Below are 14,264 nucleotides of genomic sequence, written 5' to 3'. Positions count from 1 at the left end.
TAAATGTTTTGTGTTTTTAAAAGTTTTTTTCGGTTTTATAATGAATTTAATTAGTCAACATAATTTAGTTTTTTATAATCGTCAACACGATGATTTTATGACCATGCGTTTGTGTTTTAAAACCGAACCGAATTCAAACCGAACTGAGTTCAAACCGAACCGAAACCGATCCAAACCGAACTAACTATGGTTTACTTTGGTTGGATAAATCATTGAACCGAATTAACCAAACCGAACCGAACCCGAACCGAACCGATAAAATAACCGAAGTGCCCACCCCTACAAATAATAATATTATATCATATCTCAGACGTATTCAATTATATAACTAGAAATAAATTACAGATAAAGGGTGTGATTGGTAATGACTGTAAGTGCTGTCCAGAGCACCATTTATTTTTAAAGCACTAAATTCATAACAATCAAGCTTTATTGACTTTTTAAAAATCACAGCTTCGGAAATAATCTACAGCTGTGTAAGTGCTTTCTAAAGCCAAATATTCAAATCAAATTTTTTGAGCTCTCCATAAAATCTACAGCAATAAAATCTAAAGTCTACAGCTTTTTTTCTACCGCAAAAATTTTAAAGATACAACCATTACCAATCAGACCCAAAAAGGATTAGGCATATTCATAATATTAGTTAGGAGTGGGCGTTTGGTTCTTCAGTTCGGTTCTCAGTTTTTTCGGTTTTTGAAATTTGGTAACCATTAAAGAATCGTACAAAATTTTGGATCATATTAGATCAGTTTTTTCGGTTCTCGGTTCTTTTGATTTCTAAAGTTTGATAACCATATTAGAACCGGAAAAACAGTTCCAATCAGGTTCGGTTTTAAATGATTACTCAGTAACAAAATATTACACAGAGTAATATGATATAGTTGCAAACAAATAAATCAAAACCAATACCGATATAACATTCACAGAATTTCCTCGTTCATAAACCAAAACCCAAACTACGAAAATAAAACATCCAAAAAACACAAGGTTTTTAAACAACCAAACACCAAACTGTTGAAAACAGAACATCCAAAAGAATAGTTTGAATTATTAGTTGAAATTGAAATAGAAAGTTGATAATAAGATAAAATGAGATAAAGATAAAAGTGAAAAACACTAATCGATCTTCCGGAGTTAATCTTTATCTTTAGATTCATATCCCTTTATTATTAATAGATGAGCAAATAATAAGAACAACCTTAAAAGAGTAAAATTATTACCATGTTGCCATTTTGCATAGGTGTCATCCTCACATTTTTTCTCAGCCTTAATATTGATAATCCTTAATTTACTAGACTAATTACATCATTTGCCATTGGTATGTCACATATTTACAGCATGATCTTTCATTACATTTTAATTATAGTTAATATCATATCATTGATATAAATAACGGCCAATTGCCTCACGGATTTCATGTCGGCCAGAAGATTTAACTACAACTTTGGAATGTACGTAACTGTAGATTTCTTTTTAAAAACAATACGGATTTCTGAAAAAACCAAACAATTCAGCCGGATAAACAATTATATTTCTATTGTATTATTTATGTTTTTAAAAAAAATATCAAACGAAAAAAATCAAAACAAAAACACACACATTATGGATGTTTTAGGAAGGAGACCAACATATAATTGAAATAATATTAAGAAAGCTATATTAATAATGCATATTTTATAATGCATATATTTTACAAACATCTTAAACGTCCATCACGAAGCAAAGTAAAAACATAACATTTTTTTGGAAACAAAAACATTTTTTCAAGTTTTTTTTAACAAAAACTATATAAATGAAAACGTAGCTGAAACATTCTTGATGCATTGATTTTAAAACGTAACATATGTTCAAAATGTTTCCATAATTACGACCTTAAAATCTTCACAATGAAATTGGCAATATGGAAGTCACGGAGAAATCTATGCTTTCAAGAAGAGGTATTATATTTAATTCACTTAGTTTCTTAATTAAATATGTAAATATTTATGCTACTCAACTTTGTTTTTCCTCTTTATAGGATTGCAGACAATGGATTTTAATTTTACTAAGCGGCGATTCTGATGTTTTTAATGTTTTTAATTGTTTTTTGCTCTTTTCCTGTTTTATTATTATCGAGTTTTATTGTCTTATTTTTTTTAATATTATTCAGCACTTATATTATGAAAATAATTATGTCTTATAAGATTTAAGTGAAAGACCAATTCCAAAATTTAGATAGATTCTTTATTTTGAAACAAATACAAACTCATACTATAATCTTATTTTATTCTAATATGTCGATCCTCAACTTTTCAACATAAGACATGATGTTTGTTATTTGTATCCTCTAATGCATATATTCGTGTTATCCTTTTCTCACTTTTATCATATTTTACACATGCATACTATATATGTTTTTTATAAAAGATCAAACGAAAAAAGTCAAAACAAAAACACACACATTATGAATGTTTTAGGAAGGAGACCAACATATAATTGAAATAATATTGAGAAATCTATGTTAGTAATGCATATTTTATAATGCATATATTTTAACAAACATCTTAAACGTCCATCACGAAGCAAAGTAAAAACGTAACATTTTTTTGGAAACAAAAACAATTTTTCAAAATTTTTTAACAAAAACTATATAAATGAAAACGTAACTGAAACATTTTTGATGAGTCGATTTTAAAACGTAACATATGTTCAAAATGTTTCCATAACTACGACTTTAAAGTCTTCACAATGAAAATGGCAATATAGAAGTCACGGGAAAATCTATGCTTTGAGGAAGAGGTATTATATTTAATTCACTTAGTTTCTTAATTAAATAAGTAAATATTTATGCTACTCAATTCAAAAAAAATTATTTATGCTACTAAACTTTGTTTTTCCTCTTTATAGGATTGCAGACAATGAATTTTAATTTTACTAAGCGGCGATTCTGATGTTTTTAATGTTTTTTTAATTGTTTTGCGCTCTTTTGCTGTTTTATTATTATCGAGTTTTATTGTCTTATTTATGTTTTTTAATATTATTAAACACTTATATTATGAAAATAATTATGTCTTATAAGTTTTAAGTGAAAGACACATTCCAAAATTTACATAGATTCTTTTATTTTGAAACAAATACAAACTCATACTATAATCTTATTTTATTCCAATATGTCGATCCTCAACTTTTCAACATAGGACACGATGTTTGTTATTTGTATCCTCTAATGCATATATTCGTGTTATCATTTTCTCACTTTTATCATATTTTACACATGCATACTATATATGTTTTTTTTAAAAAGATCAAACGAAAAAAGTCAAAACAAAAACACACACATTATGGATGTTTTAGGAAGGAGACCAACATATAATTAAATAATATTAAGAAAGATATGTTAATAATGCATATTTTATAATGCATATATTTTAACAAACATCTTAAATGCCCATCACGAAGCAAAGCAAAAACGTAACATTTTTTTGGAAACAAAAACAATTTTTCAATTTTTTTTAACAAAAACTATATAAATGAAAACGTAACTGAAACATTTTTGATGCATCGATTTTAAAACGTAACATATGTTCAAAATGTTTCCATAATTATGACCTTAAAATCTTCACAATGAAAATGGCAATATGGAAGTCACGGAGAAATCTATGCTTTCAGGAAGAGGTATTATATTTAATTCACTTAGTTTCTTAATTAAATATGTAAATATTTATGCTACTAAACTTTGTTTTTCCTCTTTATATGATTGCAGACAATGGATTTTAATTTTACTAAGCGGCGATTCTGATGTTTTTAATGTTTTTTAATTGTTTTTCGCTCTTTTGCTGTTTTATTATTATCGAGTTTCATTGTCTTATTTTTTTTAATATTATCCAGCACTTATATTATGAAAATAATTATGTCTTATAAGATTTAAGTGAAAGACCCATTCCAAAATTTAGATAGATTCTTTATTTGAAACAAATACAAACCCATACTATAATCTTATTTTATTCTAATATGTCGATCCTCAACTTTTCAACATAAGACATGATGTTTGTTATTTGTATCCTCTAATGCATATATTCGTGTTATCATTTTCTCACTTTTATCATATTTTACACATGCATACTATATATGTTTTTTTTAAAAGATCAAACGGAAAAAGTCAAAACAAAAACACACACATTATGAATGTTTTAGGAAGGAGACCAACATATAATTGAAATAATATTGAGAAAGCTATGTTAGTAATGCATATTTTATAATGCATATATTTTAACAAACATCTTAAACGCCCATCACGAAGCAAAGTAAAAACGTAACATTTTTTTGGAAACAAAAATAAATTTTCAAATTTTTTTAACAAAAACTATATAAATGAATACGTAACTGAAACATTTTTGATGAGTCGATTTTAAAACGTAACCTATGTTCAAAATGTTTCCATAACTACGACTTTAAAGTCTTCACAATGAAAATGGCAATATAGAAGTCACGGAGAAATCTATGCTTTGAGGAAGAGGTATTATATTTAATTCACTTAGTTTCTTAATTAAATAAGTAAATATTTATGCTACTCAATTCAAAAAAAAATTATTTATGCTACTAAACTTTGTTTTTCCTCTTTATAGGATTGCAGACAATTGATTTTAATTTTACTAAGCGGCGATTCTGATGTTTTAATGTTTTTTAATTGTTTTGCGCTCTTTTGCTGTTTTATTATTATCGAGTTTTATTGTCTTATTTTTTTTTTAATATTATTAAACACTTATATTATGAAAATAATTATGTCTTATAAGTTTTAAGTGAAAGACACATTCTAAAATTTACATAGATTTTTTTATTTTGAAACAAATACAAACCCATACTATAATCTTATTTTATTCCAATATGTCGATCCTCAACTTTTCAACATAAGACATGATGTTTGTTATTTGTATCCTCTAATGCATATATTCGTGTTATCATTTTTTCACTTTTATCATATTTTACACATACATACTATATATGTTTTTTTAAAAAGATCAAACGAAAAAAGTCAAAACAAAAACACACACATTATGGATGTTTTAGGAAGGAGACCAACATATAATTGAAATAATATTAAGAAATATATGTTAATAACGCATATTTTATAATGCATATATTTTAACAAACATCTTAAATGCCCATCACGAAGCAAAGTAAAAACGTAACATTTTTTTGGAAACAAAAACAATTTTTCAAATTTTTTTAACAAAAACTATATAAATGAAAACGTAACTGAAACATTCTTAATGCATCGATTTTAAAACGTAACATATGTTCAAAATGTTTCCATAATTACGACCTTAAAATCTTCACAATGAAAATGGCAATATGGAAGTCACGGAGAAATCTATGCTTTCAGGAAGAGGTATTATATTTAATTCACTTAGTTTCTTAATTAAATATGTAAATATTTATGCTACTAAACTTTGTTTTTCCTCTTTATATGATTGCGGACAATGGATTTTAATTTTACTAAGCGGCGAATCTGATGTTTTAATGTTTTTTTAATTGTTTTTCGCTCTTTTCCTGTTTTATTATTATCGAGTTTTTATTGTCTTATTTATGTTTTTTAATATTATTCTGCACTTATATTATGAAAATAATTATGTCTTATAAGTTTTAAGTGAAAGACCCATTCCAAAATTTAGATAGATTCTTTTATTTTGAAACAAATACAAATCCATACTATAATCTTATTTTTTTCCAATATGTCGATCCTCAACTTTTCAACATAAGACATGGTGTTTTATTAGTGTTATCATTTTCTCACTTTTATCATATTTTACACATGCATGCTATATATGTAGATTAATAATTAACAAATTAATATTATCTACGTAAAACTATTCATTATTTCTTTCACACCGCGCAAAGCGCGGATCATATCCTAGTTGGGGTTTTATTTGTTGTAATGGGCTTTCAAATTCTTTTTGTAATGTTTAAGCTTTATACAAAGCAATGTTGACAAAAAAAAGCATATTCATTTTTTTTTGAAACTTGAAAAAAAAAAAAAAAGCATATTCATAATAAGAAGTCTTTTAGGAAATTTAAAATTGGAGCTGAGAAACTCAAAACTAAAGCTCGAAAAAAGAAGAAAAAAAAAACAAAACTAAATAATATATATTTGGTCATGACCAAAATTAAATATGTCGTGAATGCAAATAAAATCGTACATTAGAAATTTAGACAATTAATATCTAGTTTATAAAAAGATGTCTAACTAACTATGATTTAATGAAGACATTTCGGAAAATAATCTACAACCAAATTCATGCAAACTTTGTCTTCAGATTCAAAATAAACAATTTTGTACTAATCGCTCGTAAAAGAGTTAGACACGAACTTGCAAAAGTTAACAGAATACAATAAGGATTAACCATGCATAGACGAGATGATTTGAGTGTAGAAAAGACAAAATTTCTCTATACGCGATAGTTACATGCCTTAGGAGACATGAATGATACTGGTCGACTTCTAATTCAGTACTGTGCGCAGTTTAAACCATACTTATGTACCATACTTATGTAAACTGTACGTGGCAACGAATGCGCACCATTCAGTTTATTACGACACGTCGGATAGTTTGTCTACCACCACCATAAAAATCGAATTAAAAATTCAAAATAATCCTAGCGGGGAAACATTACTCACTCTGCAAAAGTGTGTAAAACAAAAGTCATACTAATAAATAAATAGTCAAAGATTAAAAGAGTAGCTTCACAAACAAAAACGGAGTAAAAAAAACCTTATCTCTATCCCTATCCACTAAATAAAAATCAACAAACGAAGTCAGTTAACGGACGGTGAAGACCATAGGTCTGAGTAAATTATGTACACAAACCAGACAAACGAACGGTCAAGATTGTAAAAGCAGTTACATTTGATAAAATATTCAGAACAAACTCTCTTTTTTTTTTTTTGTCATCTGATGGATTTATATTAATCTTGAAAATAGGAGTACACAAAGCCAGCAAAGGTGATCAAACCTTTCTGGAGCCATAAGCTGGTGGTGATGGACACCATCCAGAAACACAGATTGATACTAACACTGAAACCAGACACTAGACTAAAATTAAAAATAAAGATGAGGAGGATGGTGGAGATAGATGAGACTGCAACACTGGTGAAGCTGACTGGATACGAGAGAGAGAGAGAGAGCAATGCACACTTAATAAGTTCAGTTGCAAGATAATATCTACGAGCGCTTCCATCCGAGAAATCCGTTCCAACGCCACACATAGAACTACCGAAAACTCACCAACAATTAATACAGATTGAGAAGAACAATGAAGGAGACTGGAAGCACTTGAACACCACCAAAACATAACTGAATCGAGAGAGGTTAGAATCCTTAACCGTCACTGTAAACACCTTTCAATCCCAACTAAGACTCGCCATTGGACCTTGAGTAGGTTCTCCCCGCGCCTTATACGCACGGCACCAACACCTCTCGGCGAAGCCTCTAAAAGCTTCCCGAACACTACTTATTCACACAGCCGGTAGCTAGATAAAAACCACTCCAAATCCAGAACTAACACGATTACCTCGCCGGCAATCGAGTAACTATGAAGCATACGTTCCGCAAACCAGCTAACACCTTCCATTCTTCTCACAACAAACGAAGAGCAGGCACAGGCTCTGACCATCAAAGCTCAACAACCACCGGAGATGATTCCAGTGAGCAGAGACAACACTCCCAAGACCAAACAAAACGCCAAACCACAAACGCAGCTAAACCTCACGTACCCTCCACAACGGCCACTGACACAGACTATGTTAGGTTTTGGGCCTCACCAAACAGAGAAAATTGGGACAACCAAACCCTAAGCCAACTAAATCCGACCCCCTACAGATACTCCAAAGTTCCTACAGCTCACCTTCACTCCAGATTAAAAGAGAAAAGCTTCAAATCGAGATCTGACGACCAGATCTGAATGACTCCGTATTCTTTCGTCACCAGGGCAACAAGCATATCACTGAGGAGAGAAGATCTGTCAGAGGCAAAGAAACAAAGAGCAACGGAGCCGTAATCGACGCACGCGCCGTCACGGCCAGAGGGAGATGAAAAAGACGATGTCTTCACGCGTTCGTCGAGAGCTTTTTCAGATCCAAATCTCTTGGGGTGTAGTTAAAACCCAATAAAGTTTAACAAACTCTCTTTAGGACAAAACTTTTCCCGAGAAAAGCCTATAAACAGAACAGAGTCATTCTAACGAACGGTAAAGATAAGAGACGAGAGAAAACTCAATAAATACAGTAAACCCAGTGAACAGTCAAGATCATAAGAGTAGGTTAACTTATGGTGCACCGCATCGTAGATAAACGCAACTGTTAGGGCGAATAAACCTCGATTTATATAATTCTAACCAATTGTTTTCCCTTTCAGCAGAAAAGCAAAGCTACTAAGTAAAAAAAGAAAGAGAGAGAGACACTGAGAAAAAAAAAATCACAAGAGAGATTTCTAGGGTTGCATCGGTACCTTCATAGGTACGATTTTAAGGGTTTTGAAAATGTTAGGCTTTTGGTGATTTTTGCTTATATCTGCAGGGTTTATGATCTCTAGCTCATAAGTATGGTATCTGACTACTTTTTCTTCAATTTTTTTTTTCAATTCTTTTTCTGAAGAACCACATAACATCGATTTCTCAGCTAGCCTCGCATGCAGTTTCTTCTGTTTTAAAAAAAAAAAATGTTTTGGCAGATTTCAGAGTTAAATCCTCAAAAGTTTGTTTTTTACTTGAATGGGTTTTTTTTTGGTTCTGTCGGACAAATCTGTAGATGTTCTCAGCCTGCTTTTATTTTTTGCTAGTAATGTGATGAAAGCTTATACTTTTTTGGGTCATACATGTTTCCTTTGTTGCGTCATCTCCCTTTAATTTTTTTTTGCTTTCTACTTTACTGTTATTGTTGCTTCATCCCTCTGATTTTTTTTGTGTGTTTAGGCTAATATGTGACGAAAGCTACATTTTCAGGGGCTCATACATGTTTATCTCCGCTTGCATGCGTCTTTTTTCTGACAAAAAATGTTTCTGGGTTCATTCTTATTTTAGGGCCATACAGAGATCTTACTTCTATCTTTGTTCTCATGGATTAAAGTTGGAATCTTTGGTTGATTTAGCCATATTTTTGCTCATATGTGTGAATAGTTTTAGCCTGGATGTTGGAACCTGAGCTTTTATCTTGTGGTTTTCTTTTTTTTCAGGACATGGATTCTACTACCGGTAATGGAGCTGAACTTGAATCAGCAAATGGGAGTGGTGTTACTGATGCATTGCCGCCTCCTCCACCAGTCATACCTCCCAATGTTGAGCCAGTCCGGATTAAAACCGAAATTGCTGAGAAGAAAAACCTGAGAGTCCCTATGGCTCGTAACGGGTTTGGATCAAAGGGTCAGAAGATACCGCTTTTGACTAATCATTTCAAAGTCAACGTCGCTAATCTTCAAGGACATTTCTACCACTACAGTGTATGTTTCCCCCTTACTACTCTTATGTTTATTTTATTTGTCAGTTTGGCTTTGAATGAATGATGTGGTCTTGAACAGGTGGCGCTCTTTTATGATGATGGGCGTCCTGTTGAACAAAAAGGTGTTGGAAGAAAGATCCTAGACAAGGTCCATGAGACTTACCATTCTGATCTTGACGGTAAAGAGTTTGCCTACGATGGAGAAAAGACATTGTTTACGTTTGGAGCTTTGCCTAGTAACAAGATGGACTTCTCTGTTGTTCTTGAGGAAGTATCTTCAACCAGGTAAAAGTTATCACATTGGCTTTTCATTTGAGTACTTGAGTTTCTGGTTCTGATTTGAGAATTTTATGAGCAGGACTAATGGAAATGCAAGCCCCAATAATGGGAACGAAGAGCAAAGTGATGGTGATAGGAAAAGACTGCGTCGACCTAACCGCTCCAAAAGCTTTAGAGTCGAGATCAGTTATGCCGCCAAGATCCCTCTACAAGCTCTTGCTAATGCTATGCGAGGCCAGGAATCTGAGCAGTCACAGGAGGCCATTAGGGTTTTGGATATCATCTTACGTCAACATGCTGCTAGACAGTAAGTGTAAATGTTCTTTTTGATGATCTTGTATCTTTGTTTTGTCTTTCTAATAACTTCGGAAAAAAAACTGCAGAGGCTGCCTTCTTGTGAGACAATCGTTTTTCCACAATGACCCGAGTAACTGCGAACCAGTTGGTGGTAACATCTTGGGATGTAGAGGATTCCACTCGAGTTTCCGGACAACACAGGGTGGAATGTCCCTTAACATGGGTAAGTATTTCACACGTTCTTGATGTTTGATGTGTGTTTCCTTTCTTTTGCAGCAATGATGTAGTGACTAATGTTTTTTTTGTTTGGTTCTTATGCCAGATGTTACAACCACAATGATAATCAAGCCTGGTCCGCTTGTTGATTTTGTTATTGCTAACCAAGGCGTAAACGATCCGTTTACTGTTGACTGGTCTAAGGTAATCTGATAAATGATGTGTGGCTATGTCTGTCATGGTCTAAGCAGGTTCCGTACCCTTTTGTTTTAGGTCTAATTTAATTTGGTGTTTTCAACAGGCGAAAAGGACGCTCAAAAACCTTAGGATTAAAGTCAGCCCCTCAAACCAGGAGTACAGGATCACCGGAATGAGCGACAAGCCTTGCAGGGAACAGATGTAAGATGCTATTCACTCAACATCCGTTTATTTTTGTTTTAGTTTGCTGACATTGTGATCCCTCTCAAAGTTAGATTGTTCTGATGTTTGTTTGTTACCTTGTCTAGGTTTGAATATAGGCCAAGGAACGCACCGAAGAATGAAAACGGAGAGTCTGAAACTGTTGAAATATCGGTGTATGACTACTTCCTCAGAGAGCGGAACCTGGAGCTGCAGTATTCTGCGGATTTGCCGTGCATCAATGTTGGGAAACCAAAGCGTCCGACCTATATTCCTCTCGAGGTTTGCCTCTTTTACTCAGCAATGTTGGTATAGGGTATTATTGAAATTGATGCTAATGTATGTCATCCTGTTGAACTTTTTGCAGCACTGCACTTTAATTCCCCTTCAGAGGTACACAAAAGCGCTGAACACTTTCCAAAGATCTGCCCTTGTGGAGAAATCTAGACAGAAACCCCAGGAGAGGATGAATGTTCTGTCCAAAGTAAAGTGTCCCAACTGTCTCATAACTGTTCTGTTTAGTTTGTCAGAGGACTGGAAGTTTTATATCTTTGGTTTATTTTTTTCAGGCACTTAAAGTGAGCAACTATGACACTGAACCTCTCCTGCGTTCCTGTGGCATTTCTATTAGCTCCAACTTTACTCAAGTGGAGGGACGTGTCCTGCAAGCTCCTAAGGTATGGGTACAATTTGCTCGGTTGACTTGTTAAACTGCCTTATTGCATACACAGTTTATTTCATCTTTGTTTTCTTTGACTGGCAGCTGAAAATGGGTCGCGGAGATGAACTGTTTCCACGAAATGGACGCTGGAATTTCAACAACAAGGTGCTGTTTCTTCTCTCCGCCGTTCTTTGTATTTGCTTTCATGTTAAGATAATCTGATTCCCTTTTGTTGAGCAGCAATTTGTTGAGCCAACCAAGATTGACAAATGGGCTGTTGCAAATTTCTCTGCTCGCTGTAATGTACGCCAACTGGTTGATGATCTAATGCGAATTGGTGGAATGAAAGGAGTTGTAAGTTGGACCCATCTATTCTTTTTGTTCTTGAAAACTTGTGTGTGATCAATTAACATATATTATAACTGCTTCTGTTTGTATTTTGTGACAGGAAATCGCTCCTCCTTTCGATGTATTTGAGGAAGGTCATCAGTTTCGCCGTGCTCCTACTCTTATTCGTGTGGAGAAGATGTTTGAAGAGATCCAGTCTAAGCTCCCTGGCGCTCCACAGTTCATTCTTTGCCTACTCCCCGAGAGGAAGAACTGTGACATTTATGGTTAGATCTCTCTTATGATGATGTTTGTTGCATACAGTCAGCAAGTTGTTCCTTTGTTAAAAACATTGAATTCTTCCCTCAGGCCCATGGAAGAAGAAAAATCTAACCGAATACGGCATTGTCACTCAATGCATGGCTCCAGTGAGGCAACCGAATGATCAATATCTTACAAACTGTCTTCTGAAGATCAACGCAAAGGTGATAACTCTTGTCTTTCTCTCCCCTTTTCATTTGCTTCTTGTGTTCAATCTCTGATGCATGTACATTATTACAGTTGGGAGGCTTGAACTCCTTGTTAAGCGTTGAGCGAACTCCGGCCTTCACGGTCATCTCCAAGGTTCCAACCATCATCCTTGGAATGGATGTTTCGCATGGATCTCCTGGACAGTCTGATGTCCCCTCCATTGCTGCTGTAATATATATTACTCAAATACTCTTTCTATATATAGTGTTTGGGTTATTGTATCAGCCTTTTGATACTGATATTTACTTGTCTTGTTTATATGGTTTTAATTTTAGGTGGTGAGTTCTAGGCAGTGGCCTCTAATCTCCAAGTACAGAGCATCTGTTCGCACTCAGCCTTCCAAGGCTGAGATGATTGAGTCCCTCGTGAAGAAAAATGGAACTGAAGACGATGGCATTATCAAGTGATTAACCAACTCTTATGTGTTTTTTCTTTCTTACTGTTGAGTCTTGCATGAGCTCCATTTTTCTTATAAATATTTATGTATTTTCGTTTGTTGATTTGCAGGGAGTTACTGGTAGATTTCTATGCCAGCTCTGGTAAGAGAAAGCCTGAGCATATCATAATCTTCAGGTAATTTACTTTATTACATCCGCAGTTCTCCTGGATCTTCATCATATTTCCCGTTCTTTAATTTTTTTCTCTAATCGATTGTTTATATGTCTTAATGCTTTCTAGGGATGGTGTTAGTGAATCTCAGTTCAACCAGGTTCTGAACATTGAACTCGACCAGATCATAGAGGTAACTGAAAAAATACAAAAGTTCAAAAACAGTGTCTTATTGTATCGGAAACTTTATTACATCTATCTTTCCTCAGGCATGCAAGCTTCTAGATGAGAATTGGAACCCGAAATTCCTCTTGCTGGTGGCTCAGAAGAATCACCACACCAAGTTTTTCCAGACGAGCTCTCCCGACAACGTTCCCCCAGGTGATTGGTTAAAATCTTTATCATTATAGCACATACATACATGCACGATCTCATTTTTATGTCTGTTTTGTTTTGTTTCTGCAGGGACAATAATCGACAGCAAAATCTGTCACCCGAAGAACAATGACTTCTATCTCTGTGCGCACGCTGGAATGATTGTAAGTATCATCTAAACTCTTCTTGGAAACTACATTTGTTTGATGGCTACTGGTGTTTTGTTTCTCAAGCGTTTTGTGTACTACTGAACTTAGGGAACAACTCGTCCTACACATTACCATGTCCTGTATGATGAGATTAATTTCTCACCTGATGAACTCCAAGAACTAGTCCACTCCCTCTCTTACGTGTATGTACCTTTTATTGCCCTTCTATTGTGATTGATTGATGACAGATTATTATCTCATTTCTTTCTTTTGTCAATATTCTTCAGGTACCAAAGAAGCACGACCGCCATTTCTGTTGGTAAGTCAACTGACTGACTACTACTTTTGATTTTTAGAGTCTCCATATTTTTCTTTCTGTTAAGAACTGACTTTTATTTTGTTTATTTGCAGTTGCACCGATCTGCTATGCGCACTTGGCAGCTGCTCAGCTAGGAACGTTCATGAAGTTCGAAGATCAGTCTGAGACGTCCTCAAGCCATGGTGGCGTGACAGCTCCAGGACCAGTCTCTGTTGCGCAGCTCCCGAAACTCAAAGACAACGTTGCCAACTCCATGTTCTTCTGTTAGGTCGAAGAAGCATCTTCTCTAATGTGCAGCTGTCTGTTATTCCCCCCAACTTGGCTCTCTCTTAGTAATTAAGTAGTAGTAATCGGCTTTCAAAACTTTCACCTTAGGATCATCTTTCTCGGTTTAAAGGCAACGAAACTAAAGGCTTGTTATGTTTTGTTTTCTGTGACTTTTCGCTAAGCCATGCTGCCTGCCTTTGGGGATTGAAATAATATGTTTTTACCCCTAAGGCCTTAACTCTCTCTCTCTATCAGGGATGTTTCTAGACGACTTATTGTAGATCTCTAAGCTTTAGCAAGTGATGCTTTTGTTTCAATAGCTTTTGCTACTTTAACGAAACTATAACCCCCAAACAAACTACATATCCTACTCAAATTAGCGTTGTAGGCAGTACTTCTAAACGAAGAACCAAAAGGTTTGGATAAA

At 33.9% G+C, this 14,264-nt stretch overlaps 1 protein-coding gene across 1 annotated transcript; it reads left to right on the top strand.

The window, feature by feature from the left end:
- The first annotated feature begins 8,386 nt into the window (after window positions 1–8,386).
- On the top strand, window positions 8,387–14,156 carry LOC108808945 (protein argonaute 4). Its single transcript, XM_056989276.1, has 23 exons — window positions 8,387–8,490; window positions 9,206–9,469; window positions 9,548–9,753; window positions 9,827–10,054; window positions 10,131–10,267; window positions 10,367–10,464; window positions 10,562–10,659; window positions 10,767–10,941; window positions 11,027–11,143; window positions 11,229–11,336; window positions 11,423–11,485; window positions 11,561–11,674; window positions 11,769–11,934; window positions 12,017–12,132; window positions 12,209–12,346; window positions 12,454–12,581; window positions 12,686–12,751; window positions 12,857–12,920; window positions 12,997–13,108; window positions 13,193–13,266; window positions 13,360–13,454; window positions 13,539–13,570; window positions 13,663–14,156. The coding sequence occupies exons 2-23, from the start codon at window positions 9,209–9,211 to the stop codon at window positions 13,836–13,838; spliced, it is 2,772 nt and encodes a 923-aa protein (XP_056845256.1). The 5' UTR covers window positions 8,387–8,490; window positions 9,206–9,208; the 3' UTR covers window positions 13,839–14,156.
- The last annotated feature ends 108 nt before the right edge of the window (window positions 14,157–14,264 follow it).

The sequence above is a fragment of the Raphanus sativus genome, chromosome 6, assembly GCF_000801105.2.
Source record: "Raphanus sativus cultivar WK10039 chromosome 6, ASM80110v3, whole genome shotgun sequence".
Lineage (NCBI taxonomy): Eukaryota > Viridiplantae > Streptophyta > Magnoliopsida > Brassicales > Brassicaceae > Raphanus > Raphanus sativus.
The sequence above is the reverse complement of the archived record's forward strand: the minus strand, read 5'-3'. Positions and strand labels throughout refer to the sequence as shown.

Excerpts from the sequence above, each read along its gene's own strand:
- LOC108808945 (XM_056989276.1), top strand. The coding sequence starts at position 9,209 with ATGGATTCTACTACCGGTAATGGAGCTGAACTTGAATCAGCAAATGGG. Across the intron at positions 9,470-9,547 it reads GACATTTCTACCACTACAGT|GTGGCGCTCTTTTATGATGA; the intron begins GTATGTTTCCCC and ends GGTCTTGAACAG. Across the intron at positions 13,109-13,192 it reads TCCCGACAACGTTCCCCCAG|GGACAATAATCGACAGCAAA; the intron begins GTGATTGGTTAA and ends TTGTTTCTGCAG.